At 41.7% G+C, this 20,804-nt stretch overlaps 1 protein-coding gene across 1 annotated transcript in view; it reads right to left on the bottom strand.

Moving 5' to 3' along the window:
• The window catches only part of tll1 (tolloid-like 1), a 39,402-nt gene extending 30,682 nt beyond the window's left edge, over positions 1 to 8,720 (bottom strand). Inside the window, 1 exon segment of the mRNA XM_029438458.1 lies at positions 8,126 to 8,720. Within this exon segment, the coding sequence (XP_029294318.1) occupies positions 8,126 to 8,306 (181 nt within the window). The 5' untranslated portion in view covers positions 8,307 to 8,720.
• Between the last annotated feature and the right edge of the window lie 12,084 nt (positions 8,721 to 20,804).

The raw sequence follows: 20,804 nt of genomic DNA, 5'->3' as shown, positions 1-20,804 counted from the left end.
CTGTGACTGAACTGTAGTATTAAAAGGAGATTATCGGCCTTGTTTGAGGATTTTCTCCAAAAGTAATTGTTGTGCAAGCTGCATGATCTACATTAACCCTTTGTGAGCAGCAATAGGTGCTGCAGTTGGAGCTCACTGTACGCCGACGGTGCTACAAATGTGCCAAGGTTACAAAAAATGCACGCCCAAAAAAACCGTACAGCACAACCATAATTTCAACATACTACCCAGCTGAGTGGCCCATTATAGTGATACTTATCCACCTGAAATTTACATAATTCAGTCAATGCAAATGGGAAGGGGGCTGTTAATAGTTTATAGCTGTGGTCAGATTGGATGTACAGCTTACAGCAGATTCCTAAAGTGACATCTTTGGAAATCAAATCATCACAACGTCCATAGAAACTTTCCAAACCTCTTCTATAGCATTTATGTAGGCAGTATATTCCAATATAGTAAACTGTTACCATCCTTACACATGACCCAGTTGAGTAGAGCTGAAACGATTAGTTGATTCATCAATTAGTTGAACGACAGAAAATTAATTCTGACAATCAATTATATATATTAAGTTTCTTAAATGCTAAAAATTAGTTGGTTCCAGCTTCTAAATTGTAAATATACACTGTGTTTATTTGCCTTCTATCATAGTTCACTGACCATCTGTGGGTTTTGGACCGTTGATTGGACAAAACTTCACTTTGGACTGTGAGAAGTTGCGATGGACATGTTTCAGTATTCTTCGACATTTCACATATTAATCGAAACAACACATCTTGCTTTTCATTGGTCAGAATCGCCTGTCTGACTCACGTCTTGGCAAAACATAACAGTTTGAAACATTTTGACCATACAGATAAGAAATGAAAAGAAATGGATGATGCAACTTTACCACCGAACAAGAATGTTAGAATGTTCTGCAAAACCCCCCCGATTACTTTCAATGACGTTTTACGTTTTTTTTTCAAATTCCAATGTCAAATTCGAATTCTCACGTTCTACAATATCTGTGCATGTCAACTACAGTATGTTTAAGGTTTGAAAAGATTTAAGGTATACTTAAGTTAGGGTTAGGGTTAGGGTCACACCCTTACATTCCGCCTCGCTACATATAAGGCTCACTACATCTGCAGTGAATATTTGCATTGCACGTAAACCTGTGAGGTGTGGAATCATCCAATATGGACTTTATTCCAGGGCCTACTGGGCTGGATTATGCTATATGACTGGTTTAAGAAGTTTCTTGAAAACAAAGTTAAATCTGAATCTAAAATGGAAAGGCTTTGTGCCACTTGGAGCGTGTAAGGTGTTGCAATGTGAAGAGATGCTGGAGTCTGTAATGTCATCCGTCAGAAATATGTTTTTTAAAGATAAAACGGAAAAATTTAGAAACTTAGGCCAAGTTCAAAATCGTCATGTGCGTTGCAGAGACTGAGAAAGAGAGTACGGGATAATCACAACCTCTGTGACATCAAATTAAATTATCATGAACAAAAGAGTGTAGTGTGTGTGTGTGTGTGTGTGTGTGTGTGTGTGTGTATGTGTGTGTGTGTGTGTGTGTGTGTGTGTGTGTGTGTGTGTGTGTGTGTGTGTGTGTGTGTGTGTAGGAAGAACCCTAAGCCGACAACACAGAAGAGTAAAGCTTTATGGTTTCCTTTAACAGATGTTTAATGTGCATCTGCAGAGTTCAGAAATAATATATCCATGATGTCATAGTTCAGCCCTGAAACAAAAGCACACACTAATCATATGTTGTTGTTGGCTTAAACACATTCCTAGACGCTGACAAAGACCCAATTGCACACCTCTACATTGACACTGTTTACCTCAAGCACAGTGTGTGTATGTTTGTCTACAGATTAAGAAGGCAAAGTTTCTTCAAGCATGAATGAAGCTGAAAACAGATGGCAGAGCAGTGAGGCGAACAACTGGACATATGAAACGACCCGGAAATAAAGCCCAGACTGATCATAAACAAATCCAATTAACAGGGAAATACTGTCAGGCTGCCTTCAGTTCCAGAGGAGAGCTATATATCTTTTCATTTCTTTAACATAAATCACCATAAATCCAACTGTGTGTGCTGTTGTACAAAACACACAAAACCAAAAGCAAGAGCCGGCGAGCAAAATCTTGAAGTCATTAGAATTCCAATTACTTGAGAATAAATCAAATAAAAATAGTAAAAAAAGACGATTACAACACACACGATAAGACACCTGCGACTTCAAAAGAGCACACACTTAAACACTTCTTAACATGACAGGGATAAAAGGCAAAGAAATGTTTGGTATGTAACACAATTACATAATAGTATATGACACACACACACACACACACACACACACACACACAGACACACACACACACACACACACACACACACACACACACACACACACACACACACACACACTGGTGTCTTTATCACATTATGAGACACAGAGATTCCTCATCTGCAGGTCATGGGTTTGGCCAGACATTGTGACGGGACACGATCAAGGCTCGGTTTAACCTTCAGGGTGTCCTGGGTGTGCACTAGGGGGCCCAGCAGGCAACCGGCTCTTACAGTAAATCAAAGATATATAATAGAGAGCAAAGTTAATTTTTGTGAGGATGGCGGATAGTGCCGCTCTGAACGTCTTCCAGTCTGTACATCAGGCGCGACTGCATAGCTTATTAGTTGTGTAGACAAATTGCAATGAAAAAATGGAGTTAATACAAGAAATCTACATTTACAGCGTTCATAAACCGTATGAAGTGAATTATGAATATAAATTGTCTAAATATTTTCATAAATAAGTTTTTTTCTGTGTTACCTGTTTCGACCCCCTCAAAGAATCGAAAACAAGAACCGTTAAAAACCGGAATCGATAAGCAGAGTCGGAATCGTTCAAATCTAAACGATACCCGACCCTTGTAGCTGTGCATCATGTTGTGGGGGGACGCTGCAACTGTGACCACAACTGGGTTCCTACAATACTAGGGACATCGGAAAGAGTTTGACTGTAAGAAGTGGCTTTTCCTCGGCCAACAATAGGTTTATGCGAATGATTTTGCTGCTATAAATACCATCAGGAAAAGCTAGGTGACATAAAAGCAGCCAGACATTTAATAATTGAGCAATGCGTGGCTGGTGGGCGGAGTGACGGAGGTGCTGACTCATGGCTTCTGCAGCTCCGGAACAATGACGCTCCAAAACAAACAGTCGGCTCTCAGCGCGCCCGCAGAGTTTGTGCTGAGGCGGGAATCCTGAAGAAGACTTCGGAAGCTCAGTGGCAGGAGCACTCTGCCCGGGAAAATCCTGTTTAATATATGAGTGAGATCGTTCGTCCACACACACACACACACACACACACACACACACACACACACACACACACACACACACACACACACACACACACACACACACACACACACACACACACACACACACACACACACTGCTCTAGTTTCCTTCCTACTGAGGAATGGGGGAAGGGGTGAACAGTAGCTGCAGCTCACTGTCACGACATGGTGGGCTTCACTCTCAGTGAAAAACTCAAAAGCACACATACAGTATACATGGGCACGGGCACACACACATTCACGTGATGCACAAACACTAACGAGAGTGTTTGTTAAACTTATATCAAAATGGCTATATGAACACCCGCAGTCAATAAATGTCACCTGAATCCCAAAAAGAGTGTGCTGTTTCTTCAAAGCTTTCCTTTAGTTGTTTTTTTTTTTTGCTTTAGAATTATCTGGAGCCCTTAGACAATATATCACACAGCTATTAACTTTTGTGAACCGATGATCTACACCTGTTTCAGCCAACCTGACCTCCTGATGTAGGTAGCAGGGCGGAGATCGTCCCTCAAGTGGAAGGTCCTGGTTCAAGCTCCATATGCAAAACTGTGATGTGACTTTTCATGTTACTTAAGTGCTCATAAACTCGACACTAAATCACCGCCGACTCTTTTACCTGACTCGGCTCTCTAATCCCCGAGTGGAGACGAGAAAAGAATAATTCCTCACTCCAGGATTTGAGTGAAGTTCACTGCAGTCAACCTGCATCGTTGCTGTTGCATGATGAAGAGAACACAACCACCATTTCTTTTATGTCTTTAAACATAATGCAAATGTTTTTGTTTTGTTTTGTTCCCACCCTTGTTGCAGTATGAACTCTTTGTAATGCCTGTACTGTACTTCAGACATGTACGCCCATGAGAAAATGTACATTATGCATTGTACTTCACTGTTGCACACTCCTGTGATACACCACTATTGTATTTGAGGAACAGGCAGTTGGTCTCTTGGGTCACTGCTGAAGAAATGACCCACAGCTTCACTCGGACATCGTGGTTTGTTTAGCTTTTACTCCGTTTGTGTGAGCATTTTATGAGAACAGTGATTTGGAAGGAAGCATGAATGACTCTTGAGTGAGCGTAGGAGCTCTTGCACGCCCGTACGATTGTGTGTGTGCGTGCACGTGTGTGTGTCATCTCCAGCTGAGTGGCAGGATGCAGACAACCAGGAAGAGATAAGCGCGGGTGAATGGAGGGAGCTCTGCGTGTGTGTGTATCGAGTGTGTGCGTCTGTGTGCATGTGTGTTCGTGTAGGGAAATCACTTCACAAAGGCCTGGAAGTGTGTGTTCTCCTGTCTACCAGTGCGGGACTCGGCGGAGATAAGCAGACAGCCAAATATTCCACTTGTGTTTTCCCAGCAAAAACAGGAGGCGGAATACCAACCACTCAGACCGATGCCACAGGGTCAGGCCCGGAATGAGCCGCACTTCCACTTCCAAAAGCTGCACATACGCAGAAACACACAGCCACCAATCTGATACCTACTGACAACAAAATGGGTTCACACTAGGGGTGCCACTTACAATCGTCTTCATTATCGGTTAATCTGTTGATTATATTATTGATAGCAAAAAAAGACTGTAAACCTGTGAATTTACGTGCATGTATGCACATGCGTAGACCCTCACTGGTGCATATGTGCATGCATATCTGTGTATGCATTTAGATGTTCGAGGTTTATGTGCGAGTATGAATGTATATGCAGATGTTGGGAAGATACACATGGATGTATTATTATTATTACTAACATTATTTATTCCCCTTTAAGCGGAGGCAGTGGGAATGTGGTTGTGTAAAGGGAAGACAAGCATTAAATAGTTTAAGAGAATGATTTGTATTTACAGTATAATTTATACAGTTATTCAATATATGTATCTAGTGAACTGTGGTGCATCTATATGTGAATCATGTGAAGAAGTATAAAACCCAAAGATATTTATTCTACAATGATATAAAACAGAGAAAAAAGCAAATCCTCACGTATGAGAAGCCAGTATCAGTGACTACTTTGTATTTTTACTCGATTAAATTATTTTTCTTGTTTCCAAAGTCAAGACTTAACTTTGAACCTCAACTTTAAAGTCAACATGAATGAGAATTCCTAGACGTGTGAGAACATCTACCGTTCCTTGGAAATTGAGAAAACCTGCAGATAAGCGCCCCGTGAGCTTCAGCTACTAAATGGACCTTGAGGTGAGATTATTTTGTCAACCGATTTGTTTCTGGCAATCGTCTAATCTAGAAATCTACTTACTATTTCAGCAATACGGATCGTTTGCAATAACATTACATTCAGATACTTGTCATGATATAAGAGAATGTAAGAGGATGATACATTAGAAGTGAACGTAAGGTAATTCCTAAAAGCCAATAGACTGCTGGTGCATTCAGACTGAACACAACAGGAATAAAGCGAGGCCAACATTTAATTTGCACCTAATCTGAACACAACATGCATACCATGTAAATGTGATGCTCCCAGTTCAAGTCCAGACAGGGACATTTGCCGCATGATGCCCCCCTCCCCTCTTTGTACCCGCTCTCTTCTGTCAACTATCAAATGAAGGCGAAACAATGCCTTAAAAATAATGCTTAATAAATGTAAAGATTTGGTAAAGAAGAAGTTATAGGAAGAAACAGAAACAGATATCAATTATGGAGAGGTTTAGGGGAAACTGAATACTCATGTGTGCAATTGCTGTGAGTAACCTAAGCATTTAAGTATGAATACATTCTTTATGTACACTGATATTTCCAGCAAATAAAAACACTGCTTGTGTTTTCTCACCGTTATTTCAAGCTACAAGAGTCGCTCAGTTACTCAAACATATGTAGACTGACTGTCTCCCTTTAACCTGCCGGGCTTCAATCCAAAAACACACACACACACACACACACATGGTCAGCTCTCAGTATAACTAAAAACCACAAAGTCATGGGATTGAAGTATCAACATGGAATCACTCACACAGAGATCAGTGTAACATGCACATGAAAACACACACACACACACACACACACACACACACACACACACACACACACACACACACACACACACACACACACACACAGGCCAGTGTCCAGGGTTGTCAGGTTTGTGTATTTGGTATGTGAGGAATGTGTGTTGGTCAGCGTGTGGACGCTCAGTGTTTTGGGTGGAGTTCTTATCAGTCCAATGTGTCATCACAGACAACATTAAGGCGTTTAAAGTGCCATTAAAATACAGTATACAAACATATCTGTTTGCACAAACACATCTGCACATACACACACAGTCGTGGGTGTAACCACAACAAGAATCTAGACAAAGAAGATGCAATACCGCAATATGTCTTTTCATCAAGAGAGGAGAGCTTCAGATTCCTCTACCTGCTCTGTAGGAATGATGCTGGTACTGTAGTAGGGTTAACATGCAACAATAATCCTTACAGGTCATTCAACTTTGCTACATGGTCTGAGTGGTGGTCGTAAACAGAGTGTTCCATATGTTGAAAGGCAATCGACATATGTCTGTACACCTAAACACAAAACATAAGTGCAAGGGGAAGGAGGGTTTGGTGCTGGCGACTGATCCTCAATACTCGTTAAGGTTCTTTTTCTTGTTTACTTATTCTTTGATCATATACACAGTATTTCCAACATTTGGAAATCAACACACTTAATCGTAAACTATGTTTTTAGGTAAAGTTATGACTGTGTAGCATATTTTCTGAATGAAAAAAGATGTAAATAGAAATACAATAGAAATGTCTGAATGTTCCTCAAGCTAACATACTGATCTAAAATATTTTTTTAAAAGTACCGTGCCAGTATTATTACTGAAACTCAGGAATTATATTTGATAGAAATGTTCAAATCATGAAGACTATAATAAGTAAATGGACTGGACACCAACAAATACAGGACATACAGGACATAACATATGTAGTTAAAGAAAGAAGGAAAGACGGCAATAAATCTTAAATGAATCTCCAGCTTTGTGTCGAAAAACATGAGTTCATTTGGGTGGAGCACACAAAGATACCATGACATTAAACTCACCCACACCTTTAAAAGACCTATAATATACTGAGGAAAAACTTACATATTTAATGTATGTATCTTATGAGACCAAACATGGTTTTACTGTTGTTCCACAGCAGCCCCCTCATTTGAGGTCCAACAAAAATGTTATGTGTGTGTGTGTGTGTGTGTGTGTGTGTGTGTGTGTGTGTGTGTGTGTGTGTGTGTGTGTGTGTGTGTGTGTGTGTGTGTGTGTGTGAAAAAGAGCGCTGTTTTGGTACAGTTGAGTCCAGCTGTTTCTCATCTTCATTGATGGTTGATTTAACATCTGGACTCATACACAAACCCACACAAACCCACATAAACACGAACATGCATTCTCATGCACAGCATGTTCTCAAATGCACCGACATTTCTGCTACAATCAAGAACAAAATCTGCCTACAGGTGATGCACGCTGAATGTGTGCGCGTGCATTTCAGGAGGGCATGGGTTTAGCGGGACAGTCACCGGTCTGCACGTGGCACCACCGAGGCATCATAACCGTCGGTTATGAATCGTGGGGGAGAAAGGGGCATCTGGACGAGTGTGTGCACACATATGCACACAAACACGCACACTCGCTGTCATCTCTCATACACGTGCAACCTCAGAGGCAGCGCTCGAGAGGGATTGAATCACCGCGGGCAGACGCGCAAAAATATATATTTTCAATGTTATTTTAAGATTATCCTACAAACTATAACAGAGTAAATGCAGAACTCACCAGCTTTGCATGGGTCTTTGTAGTCAATGGTCTCCGCTCTGTCCTCTTCATAATAATCATAGTCTGGCTCCTCGTAGTCGAAACAGTTACAAATAGTCACTTTGCCCCAGAAAGTCAAGCCGGCAAGCACCAGCGTGATCCAGCGCATCTTAGCGGCCAGTGCCGAGGGCACTCGGTCCATCTGAGGACTGAAATAAACGAATAAAAGGCCTCTCTGCTCGTCTCCTCAGCTGTTAGGAGATGGTCAATCCACTCTCCAAAGAAATCATTGGCGGCAGGAATTTAACTGGTCATTGTGAAAGCTCGCTCTCCTCTCTGACAGTCTGATTGTGGATACTGTGGGCTGCTGTAAGTTACTCTGCGCGGCTCTCCTCCATGGTAAAAGTACACTGATGGGTCTGTCTGTCCGTCCCGGTGTCTGTCAGTCAGCAAAGTGTCCGTTGAGGAGCTCCGCGATCCTCCGCTGTGGCTTCGCAGGTGAGGCTGCTGAGGGGAAAACGAGAGAAAGACACTGTGAGTGGATCAGGACTGGATGATCTGCGAGCGCAAAGACGCACGGCGGTGTGTCTGCTGCTCACAAGAAACATCCACCTCGCATATTTCCAACCAGCACTGACTGTCTCACACTCTCTCGCGTAGAGCATACTCTCTCTCTCTCTCGCTCTCTCTCTCTCTCTCTCTCTCTCTCTCTCTCTCTCTCTCTCTCTCTCTCTCTCTCTCCCGTGTCCGGTAGTGGTACTGTCTCTCTCAACCCGAGTCAGCGCACCGCCTACACACACACACATACGCACGCACGCGCACAAACACACACACCGCCTAATACCTGCACTGTTCGACCTAAGTGGTGCAGAACCAAAACTTTCTTTGTCCTCTTTTGTCTCTATTCACTGAGCATTTGCTGCCGTTTTCATGTGCTCTCTCTCAGTAACACACACACACACACACACACACACACACACACACACACACACACACACACACACACACACACACACACACACACACACACACACAATAAGCAGCAAAAGACAACCCACTGTAATAAATTCTTCAGGGGCTCCTTACTCATCTCGCGCGCACTGATCTTTACATATTATTGGACCTTTACTCACACGGATCCGTTAAATACAGTGAACTTACAGTAAAAACCGGTAGCGGTAAAAGTAACACGGCGGCTACAACATGGCCTGTAGTAGTTAGTATGCATCACCCCTTAGACGCGGTGAATAATGGGTGTTATCTGGTTATTTAGAGGCAGGTGCCAAGTAGGTGACAGCCAAACCATAAATGCCCAGAGGTAGTAGGCTATATAGACTAGGCCACATTTATGATCATGTCAAGTCTGCCCTCATACTTCCTCTCGTCTCCTCATTTTCTGTCCTTGAAAGAGAGAAATGGAAAAAAAAAAAAAGGATCAAAGGTTAGATTCATTGTAATTAAGCTTAATTAGACCTTCTGCGAAAAAAGTCGCGCACCTCAGCACGTTGAGTAGGCTGCAATCTATCTGGTGATATAGGCGGGTATACTGTCTTTCCTGTACAGTAGCAGCAGTAGTACGCTGGTTAAAAAAAAGAGCCTATGATATTTAGAGGGTCATCATTATGAAGCAATACACTAGCCCGAGTGTTTGGGGAATGTTCTTCTGTCACAAAATATAAAAATATAAACAATCAGCACTTATTGACAACTTTTAGTTTTATTCCTAATTATTTATTTTGTTAATGTTTGGTTTTGTCTATAAATTCAGCTTCTGCTTACTTTCACAGCTAAATCAGTCTGTCATTCAGCTATGATGTGTCCTCTAATCTGTCATAAACACTAACCTTGCCAGCAGTCGGTCGGTCAACAACAGATGAACCGAGTTCAAATGGGTCCACGATCCTCCACTGCATCACTGGTACCCACAAGTACACTGAGTGGCCCTTTACTCTGTCTTTGTGTGATTGTATGTGTGCGTGTGTGAAACCAAAGACGCTTTTAAAAATTGAGAAAAAATAACATTTACCAACAGTTAAATCTGGTGTCCTTTCACTTAAATTTTGCACGGATTGTATGAAGTTGACAACAACTAGCCCATAATCTCCCAAGTGAAACCTCCACGCACACACACGGCAGACACTAAGCAGTAAAAATAAAACAGCAGCAGTTGTTGACAGGCAGCCTGCGGAAACCTTGCCAAGGTAAATCCTCCTGAGACGAGTTCACCCTGCGTCTCCACAGTTTACCTGCTGCATTTACCTGAAGCGTCAGTTTGCTGCGGCGTTACGAAGCGACCCATCATGCATCAAAAGTAGGGAGTCAAATCCCAGGAGTCTCAGGGGGCCTCTGGAATCACTCGGCACCGGCAGTTACTAACGTGCCCGTCTCCCCCCATTTATTAACGGGAGATTACCGGAGCGCTGTCTCTGCTGCTCCCGACTAATCCTGCCCTCGGGGAGAGGTAGCGGCGTGTTGACGTCACTATCAATCCAGCCGCAAGCTGTCCACTACACACGCCCCGAGGCATGGACACAAATCCCCTTGAGGCTGCACACACACATGCAGTTTAGTTCGTGTAGGTCAACACACTCATGATTTCTGTCCTGTCCCCAAACATAGGCCCAAGTGACAACTTGAACCTTCATATTATAAAACAAAGAAGCTGCTTATTGACCTTCAAAAAAGGAGGAAGCATTCTCAAATAGGCCTTTTTCACAGCAGACATGTTGACTGTAGGAAAAGCACAGGTGTATTTAATAACATTAATGATGGCTGCATTCCACTTAAGGGAGATCCTGATATGGTGCATGCTGGCTCACTGTAACATGGCTTACTGAAATATTTATTGGAACTCAGCCATCGTTAATGTTTCACTTGTGCTTTTTCTGTTATGACAAGTCAAAAAGATTTGCGGTGAAAAAGGTCTATTATGATAAAAAATCCAGCAGGTTAAAATTGTTACTTCATACAAATATCTAGAAGATCATATTGATGTCAAATGTACTTGTTCAGAAAATGTTAACGCCTTATACAACTCTGTGTTTTGTGGCCAGTGCTTTGCTTTATGCTACTGTAGGATGGAGTAAAAGCTTTACAGCCAATGATAAGAACAGGATTACGAAGTTTCTAAAAAAAAAAAGATTGGTTCTGTAGTTGGCTTTGACTCCAGGAGGAGCGTTCAAACCATATTTAAATTATAAGGTCATCCCTCGTTTTGTGTTTTAAGTTGTGTAGTGATCGTTTACAGAGGCTGCACAGAAAGATTTCTGTGCCCACAACCCTTTAAATATCATATAATACATGTTTCCTGAGGGATTGGTTGTGTTCTTGACATCTTTTTTAAGGTATAATTTTACATTTATTATATCCTTAATTGGTCCTGTTTTCAGGTGTATCGCTTACAGTCGTCTTTTATGTATTAACTGATCAACTGTATTAAATACACAGTTTTATATATATCCTATTTGAATAAGAGTTAGTTTGTATTATTGCTACTACTGTTGTGAACATGTCTGACTTGTGTCTTCTTTGTTATTTGTCACTGTGCATGAGCTGACCAAACTAGTTTACCTTCTGGAGGTTAAAAAAAGTTATCTAAAACTAAATAGACCAAAACTTTGGCCATTGTGTAAAAACCTCAGTACAACTTCTCGTGTATGTGTTTCGGTGTGTGTGGTCTGGATTTCCCCCCTGAGCCATTGCTAATTAACACTGGGGAAGGCATTGAGTGGCGTTTGGGCCACTCCAACCACTTAATGTACCTCTGTGTGGTTGCCATCCAGCCAATCTATTCAGCAAAATGCTTCCTTCTTAAATAGGATCCAGCTATTGAGATTAATGCTGTGTGCAGGTATTTGTGTCCCTATTTAAAGCATTTATTGATCAGTGCGTCTCTGAAAATCTGTGAAAGCACCGCGCCAGCATTCTGAAGCAGCTAACTGCCCACCACCACCCCTCCCTCACACACACACACACACACACACACACACACACACACACACACACACACACACACACACACACACACACACGCACACACACACACACAAATGCAAACACTTCCAGAGGAACCCTCCATCTGAGCAGCAGCCCCTCGAGACTCCCCCAGGTGCTGTGGTCTGCAGGTATTGGAGCACTATTATTAGTTTTGTTTTCCTCAAACACTTTCCCATCAATTCTATATGCAGTAGCTCAACTCCACAAGGTTTGCACTGTACTTGTTTAACTTTAAAAGAGGTAGCCTATATACTAGGACCTAAATCTGTCTTTTGAATATCAAACACCACAATGAAGTTTACAGTTAAATCAAAGACTGAGATTAAGTAGCTCTGGTTATCTGAACTTCAGTCACCGGTGAACAGTTTTCACGGCAGAGAAACAGTGAAACATCTATAGAAACTTCTCAAACCACATCCCGCAGGTATAATCCTTTTCTTGGCTGTAAATGCCAAATGCTACGTTCCAAACAACTGTCATTTTGTCGATATATCTCGAAGCACAATAGAGAGGTAGGCAGAGCTTTGGAGCATCAATGTTGTGTCGTAGTTTTAAATATGGCTAAACACCCGAGCGCTGTACTTAAGACTCAACTCAAGCTGCTCTAATCAATGTTTTTATATTACAAATTACTGTAGGTCCCAATCCAAACTCTAAGATCTGTATCAGAGCCGTACAAGGCATTTTTTAACTTATCGGTATCAGCTATATTGAGCCCTGTTCGTTTTTATGCAGTTGTCACTCAGGTGTTTTTACTCGCGAAGCTTTCACACACAGCCGCTGTTAACTTTCCAAATCTGTGCTTTCTGTCTCTCCTGCAACAAGCTGAGCTCCCGTGTGTGTGTGAGAGCAGGGGCTGACAACCTCCCGTGGTGAAACACCAAACACCATACACAGCAGTAGAGTGCAGTATGAGACTGTATATTTATGTTATTTACTTAATTTATGTGCACTCGTTTCATTTCAGCTCAGTGTGAGAGTCTCTTGAGTTTTGCTAAGGTGAGGTGTTTCACCGAGGGCAGGGCCCAGCCCCTACTCGAGGGAGACACGATAACCACACTCCCCACGCTACAAGTGCAACTAAAGTCCTGCGAGCAAAAACCCAATTACTGTCATTTATTCATATATTCCACGCAAAAGATGAACAGACGAAGAAAATAAACATTCAACAGTTCATTAAGGTTAGTCAGGTAAAGGCTGCACCAAGGGTTAGGGTTAAAACAATTAACTAACATTATCAACAGTGTGAAGAGGTAACAGTGTTGACGTTGAGTCAAAGACGTCTAAGTATTGTGTTGCAGAGATTATTGAAGTTAGCATGCTAACAGCAAGCTACGCTCCGTCCAGTCCTGTAATACCACTTGTTCCTCTAGAGGTGATAGTGAGTCAGTGTAGCGTCAGTCTGCCCTCAGACCAGAGGGAGAAGAAGTACAGCTGCCTGACTCTCTTGTTCAGTGTCTGTTTTTTTGTTGGTTTATTGGATTACATTCAAAGTGGCAGAAACAAGAAAACCACCCGCACCACCTCGCTTCATCCTCACAGCTGCCAGGAGGCTGTTTAGGCCGAGCGTATAGGTGTTGGCACTGGAAAACGGCGTTGCTTCAGTCAGCAGTCAGCTCGAGTTCAGCCACAGCACCTGGGAACTTCTGACTCTCTATTGCTGCCGTCACACAGGTCCACCAGCCCGCTGTGACTGCCAGCGCAGGGGTTTGTTCTGGCGGAGTTCAAGTCTCTTCGGCCGCTCTGGGGCTCCATCTCACGGCTGGCTCGGCCGACCTCTCTCCTCCCCCGGCGGGCTGCTCTCTTGGCTGCACCGCCACCAGGAAGACGAGACGCATATGTGGGTCGTTTTCTAGTTTCTGCCACAGATTTAGTCCAATAAACAAGCTAATGTAATATTACTTGGACTACAGCACCCAGTTAACATTAATGCCCCAGTAAACACAGAGAAATAAGCCCCACGTGAAGAATTACACATTGAACCTTTAAGGAACAACTCACATACAGGCAGTTTCTTTTAATGCAATGCAAAGTTATTCAATTGTCCAGCATAGGATTGATTTTAATAGCTTGAATGAACTTGAAATGTGCACTGTGTAGTTGTATTATCTAGGAAAATAGAAGTATCGGATCGGGACTCGGTGTCGGCAGATACTCAATATCTAATGACTCGGATCAGAGGCGAAAGAACTTGATCGGACAGACAAATATCTGGAAGATCGGAACTATGAACTTTTGATCAAATGACAATCTGAAATATATTTGTCTTACTGACTTGTCTTCTGTTGTTTTTAATGCTGTGGGATGAAGCCGGAGACAATTCTACACTTTTTGTCTTAAACACTAGACAGCTAAAAAGATGGAGACAGAAGAGGAAAGGAAAAGAAAAGTGTTTTCTCTCAGGCCTGCTGACTCTGATAGTGTCTTAAGTGTTTTATGAAATTCCCCCTCAGGGAGCAAAGAGGTGGCCAAAGACATCCATCACCTTTAAGCTAAAATGCCACAGGAAGACAGCCTGCTGACACCACAGCAGAGTACAACAGGATGATAATGCTTACTCTAGATATTGTTTAGTAGCTCCAAAAATGTCAAATCAGTTAAATTTCTTTATCACTTTATTTCTTAAATTTGATTGGTGCCAAATAAACAGAAAAACTATAAGAAGATATTCACTTTGAAGCGACTTTAGGGAACGTTTAAGGGGAATATCTAAAGAGTTTTTGATTCACACCTCCACTAAACACTTTTAATTTCATATAAATTATGGCTGTTACTGTCCTGTGTTACTGGATAAAGCACACACACACACACACACCCTCCTCATAAGAGCTATGTGAAGTAGTCTCTCCTTATGTAAACAGAGAGAGCGGAGGGAAGACGAGGAACAGAGGAAATCCTCTGTTTAAATGCCAAGCTGTGCGTGCCATTCTCTCTCTCCTGTTCTTATTTCCTCTTTTCTGCACCACTCAGGGCTCAGATTCTCCACCTTCGTCTCGCCTCCGCTGCTTCTTGTGTGTTTCGTGCATGTGGGCGTGACTGTGTGGGTGTGCACGTGCCAGCGTTTGGAAAGATGACACATACCGCTTTTGCCTTAACCAACAGGGGAGAAGAAGAATGAACGCAGGATATGTTGGTGTAAAAAAAAAAATCCCTGCAGCTGTAAGGAGGAAAAGATGGAAAACAGAGAAATGAATACTGGAAACTGAGACAGAGATGACGGAATGAACATTTTCACAGTTTTAGTTATGTAATAGAATATCCTCTTGAAAAAATGATTAATAATAATAAAGTTTTTGTACACGGGACTAATAAAACCAGCTTTACAACGACCACAATAATGTTTGAAAAACCATGCAAGCATAAGGAATAGTATAGAGCAATTGAAGAGGAATAATCTTTTTTTTAAATGGATGATTACACTGTACTTTATTCTCAACGTAAAGAATAAGTAAAGTGTAAATCAACGAACAGCCTAGCTTAGCATAAAGACGAGGGGAAACGACTAGCCTGGCACTGTCCAAAGTTCAAAACTACGCCTACCAATACCTCTAAAACGTACTAATTATCTTGTTTATATAAACCGTACACAAACAGAAATGTAGAAACAGCGATTTGTAAAATATAGAGGCAGTTATGTAGAACTATTTCTTGATAACATCAATCCGCCCATCACTTAAGTGCAGCATCGTCGGCTATAAGGCGAGTTGGCAGATACGTTAGGTGAGCACAGGTTTTGGTACAGGTAGGTCTCTGTACAGACACGATGGTACCACACCTGTGACAACACAACTCCAGGAAGATGTGCACGGGTCACTATTTCCAGCTGTTGTATGCCAACATTTTTGTTAATTAGCGAGCTTTAGAGTTCTTGGGAATAACCGGATTTCCAATTTTTATAATGTTAAATTTTGACGGTTGGATAAAAGACCAATGATGCTGAGTTGGATTTTGGTGAATTGAACAGAGACAGAGAGAAAGAAGTGTTCTGAGCAATAACAGACTAAATCCTCCTGTTCACACCATCTCGCTGCTTTGAAAGCACAAGATGCTGTGTGTGTGTGTGTGTGTGTGTGTGTGTGTGTGTGTGTGTGTGTGTGTGTGTGTGTGTGTGTGTGTGTGTGTGTTTAAACAGTAGTTCCTTGCTGACACAGCACTTCTTCAGGAACTTGGGATTGTGTGTATGTCTGGCCTCTGCTCCCTGCAGATATGCTTCCTCAAAGAAAAGACTGTCGGAATAAGAAGCAAAGACCTTAGACTGTGTGTGTGTGTGTGTGTGTGTGTGTGTGTGTGTGTGTGTGTGTGTGTGTGTGTGTGTGTGTGTGTGTGTGTGTGTGTGTGTGTGTGTGGACTTTTTGTAGAAAGCTACTTTGGTGAACTTGAGGTCGTTCTCCAGTTTGTATAATAATTGTAATTAGACTGAATCAGCTTCAAAGCTTTTTTTAAATGTATTTAAATATGAAGCACCTCTTTTAAAGCACTCACAAACTCACTCACTCATGTTTAGCAGGTTCTTCACAGGGCAGGGGGGGGGGGGGGGGTCCACATGGAAAAGAAGGTACTATTTGCAACAGTTTAGACGCTTACAGTGCATTCACATATACAGACACAAACATTTACAAGTTCTCAAGAGGCCGCAAGGTGCATATAAAGTAGTTTCTTGATTAGGTTTTTTTTTTAAATTATGAATAATGTAAAAGAAATATGAACACTGACACTATTTGAGTGTAGGGAATGACACTATTTAGAATCACAGCTAAGAAAAACGTTTTTCTTTTTACTTTTTTGTTTTACTCTTTACTTTGATGATGCACACCGATGCATTGTCTGAGTTTCTGGCAGTTTCCTCTACTGATCTGTGGCCTTACTAAACTCATAATTGAAAGTAAAAGTAACCAAGAACACAGAACCGATGACGAGGAGATGTTCTGTTTTGTTTTCTCAATAGGCTATGTACTCACAAAGAAGTACAACTTTCCAGTTAGATGAGGTTGTTGAAAAGATGGGCATGCAGCCACTTTTTCTGGGAGTCGGTGGACTCTGAAGGGGAAACCACTCTTTAATGAATAACATTCACAGAGTCCACAATCACCACATCTAACAACAGCCATTTCCTGTGATGTAAGAGCTCAAATCCACATACAAATAATGATCAGGCGGTGGATCCTCACAGAGGGGCTGCAGAGACGGAGTTTAGTCTACTCAAAGAGTAGACTGAACTTCTCTCAATGACTGTCAGGTCGTCAGCACACTACTGTCATCTGCAGGATTAAAGGAGTAATGACAAAGGAAGATGGACTGCTGTCACACTGGACAACTGTGACACCACACTTACAGATTACAGATGACGTATACTTTCAAAAACTTCTAATTGTCTGAGATCATCTCTCTGTAGAAAGGTGCTGAACAATTTAGGAGTAAAGGACCTCACTGAAACATCATCTTATCTCATAAAATGCAGTGAGGTTGTAGTCCTATATTTTAAAAAGACAACAGCAACAACAGTTTTTATCCCAAATGCAGTGCATACTGGGAAGTCTGCTAACAATGTCTTGTTAATGTACTGAATGATATTGACTACGGTGGCAACTAAAAACGTATCTGCAGATTTTCTCAATTTCTCGATTGATAGTTTTGTATAGAAAATGTCAGAAAATAACCATCACAATTTATAAAAGTGATCAACTCAGAAGTCTTGTGTTGTCGGTCCAACAGTCCAAAAGTAAAAGATATTTCATTTACAGTGATATAAAACAGAGGAAAAGCAGAAGTTCCTCACATAAGAGAAGCTGGAACAAGCAAATGTTTGGCATTTTTGTTTGGAAGAAATGATTCGATTATCAAATTTCCCGTCTAGCCACAAATCGTTTCAGCTGTAATTTCAATATATTTATCTCAATAAATGTGTCTTTCTTCTTGTAAGACTAAAGTTATATGATGCTGACTTGTTTTGTGTCACTCTGGAAAACATCACATATTGTTGTTGGACATCACATTTGATTTAACTGTCTGATAAGATTAAGATTAATATCCTCTCTCTCCCTCCCTCGCCCTCGCCCTCTCCCTCTCTCTCTCTCTCTCTCTCTCTCTCTCTCTCTCTCTCTCTCTCCCACCAGGTCTCCTCTGTGTCCCACTCTGTCCTGAAGCCAGAGCAGCTTGATCAATGCTATTGATGAGAAGATGCTAATAGCAGATGCTAATAGGGCCGGTATGACTAATAGACCAAGGGGGCCATTGATCTGCAGAGTTAGCATCTCGTGCTAAAACAGCTGATTCAACTGCAACTTAAAGTGCCACCCTTGCTCTGTGTGTGTGTGTGTGTGTGTGTGTGTGTGTGTGTGTGTGTGTGTGTGTGTGTGTGTGTGTGTGTGTGTGTGTGTGTGTGTGTAACAATGCATTACTGTTTAAGGCTGAAGGATACAAATATACGCACAGGTTATGCAGGAGGCCACAGTAGGACATTCGGTATATACTGTACCTGTCAAAGTCAAACTTGCATTAATTCAGGGACGTGCGGTCAGGGGAGGCCGACCCCAGTCATCATGAAATGTTAAAAAAACAAAGAACAATACAATATAAATGTATATTTGTCCACTGGTCTGTGCTGTAAATGCATTTTCTGTATGATTCCAATAATTTTGATAATTTTTATAATCGCTGAATTTGCGTATTCTCTGTTCAGATATAGATCGTGTGCATGTGACGTCACGCTTATTTCCCAACCCGGAAGTCAACCATGTTGGTTGGTATACACAACCAAGACGGCGGCCGTTCACATGTGAGTTGCTGCAACGCTTCGTAATTTTTTTTGTATTTAAACATCTAAGATTGAAAGAAAATGCCAATCGTGTGCGCAGTGTATAATTGTGGTAATAACGCTACTCGTGACCCAGAGAAACGGTTCTTTAGATTTCCTACAATCATCAAAAACAACGATCCACAAAAGAGGGATGAATTACTGTCTACTGAACGCCGTAAGCTATGGTTTAGCAACATAAATCGTGAGGATTTAACAGAAGAAAAAGCACAATTCACCCATGTGTGTGGCGTCCACTTTATATCTGGTAAGAGTTCATGCTAAAGCTATGTTTTCAATGTTTACGTTAAACATTTGTGCTTATGATATACCCGAAACACTTTAAGACCTTACTTCTCGTCACTAGGAGAAGCGGCAAAGCTTTATGATAGCAGCCATTTGCTCTTTTCTTCTGTGCATGTTTTTGTTTGGCTTATTCTTGAGACTACTTCACTTGCGAATAGCAAAGCACCAATGTGAGAACATGCTTCGCTTAATCCAGCCATACAATCACAGTGTGCGAGGATAACATTGCCGCTCTTCTCACTCACATACCACGGCTTGAGCGGTGTATCTCGAGCTCTTTCAGAGTGATTTACATGGGCATGGACGAGCACCCTGTCATCTTTCAGTGGTTTAGTAACAAGACTACCAAACTACCAAAGTCTAGTTAATGTATGTAATGTATGTGTGTAATATATTTAGTCTTGCTGATGTGACATAAAACCACAGTGAAAAAACACCAGGTGAGGCAAACAGTACTCTGCAGCACTGAAGAGGGCGCACGTGAGCCCACAGGTTCGTGTTGCTTCTGTTCTTCTACGCAGAGACGGTAACAACAAGCTACGTGCACGTGCACTGTAGCACCAACAAGCTACTGCTAGCTAACATCAGAGTCAGGTGCACTGTAGCACCAACAAGCTACTGCTAGCTAACATCAGAGTCAGATGCACTGTAGCACCAACAAGCTACTGCTAGCTAACATCAGAGTCAGGTGCACTGTAGCACCAACAAGCTACTGCTAGCTAACATCAGAGTCAGGTGCACTGTAGCACCAACAAGCTACTGCTAGCTAACATCAGAGTCAAGTGCACTGTAGCACCAACCAGCTACTGCTAGCTAACATTAGAGTCAGGTGCACTGTAGCACCAACAAGCTACTGCTAGCTAACATCAGAGTCAGGTGCACTGTAGCACCAACAAGCTACTGCTAGCTAACATCAGAGTCAAGTGCACTGTAGCACCAACAAGCTACTGCTAGCTGACATCAGAGTCAAGTGCACTGTAGCACCAACAAGCTACTGCTAGCTAACATCAGAGTCAAGTGCACTGTAGCACCAACAAGCTACTGCTAGCTAACATCAGAGTCAGGTGTACTGTAGCACCGTTTAGTTCAGTTTCAATTTTTCAAATTTTACAAGTAAAGGTAAGACCACAATGTTATTGAAAATAGGATCTAACGGAGAGAAAACAATCAAATATTTAAATTAAAAACTAAATGTTGACCTTAAATAAAATATTATTTTGTTAATAGTGCAGTCTGTATTAAAATTAATCAAAGCCGCTATTGCGGGTGCAGAGCAGATACCTCTGAGCCGCTATAAATGTAACGTTCTTTTTTGGCCAAATATGTACCTTACCTGTGTGAGTATAAAGAATGGTGATATGAGATGTAAAATAAGCAGTAGTAACTACTCAGTTGGGTTCATATATTTGTAAATCTGACTGAGTCAGTGCCTCCCCAGCCATGAACCTCACAGCACGTCACTGCATTACATTACATATAAACTCACTTTCATTCAGCTTTGACTATTGTCCACCCTTTCATCAGAAGTATATGCCTAACAATAACCCTCAACCAAACCTAATCAAGTTTTATATTCAGTTGTAATGCTAAAACAAGATTGTAGCT

This window comes from Cottoperca gobio, chromosome 1 (assembly GCF_900634415.1).
Source record: "Cottoperca gobio chromosome 1, fCotGob3.1, whole genome shotgun sequence".
Taxonomy (NCBI): Eukaryota; Metazoa; Chordata; class Actinopteri; order Perciformes; family Bovichtidae; genus Cottoperca; species Cottoperca gobio.
Note: the sequence above shows the minus strand (reverse complement) of the source record. Positions and strands in the feature narration are given on the sequence as shown.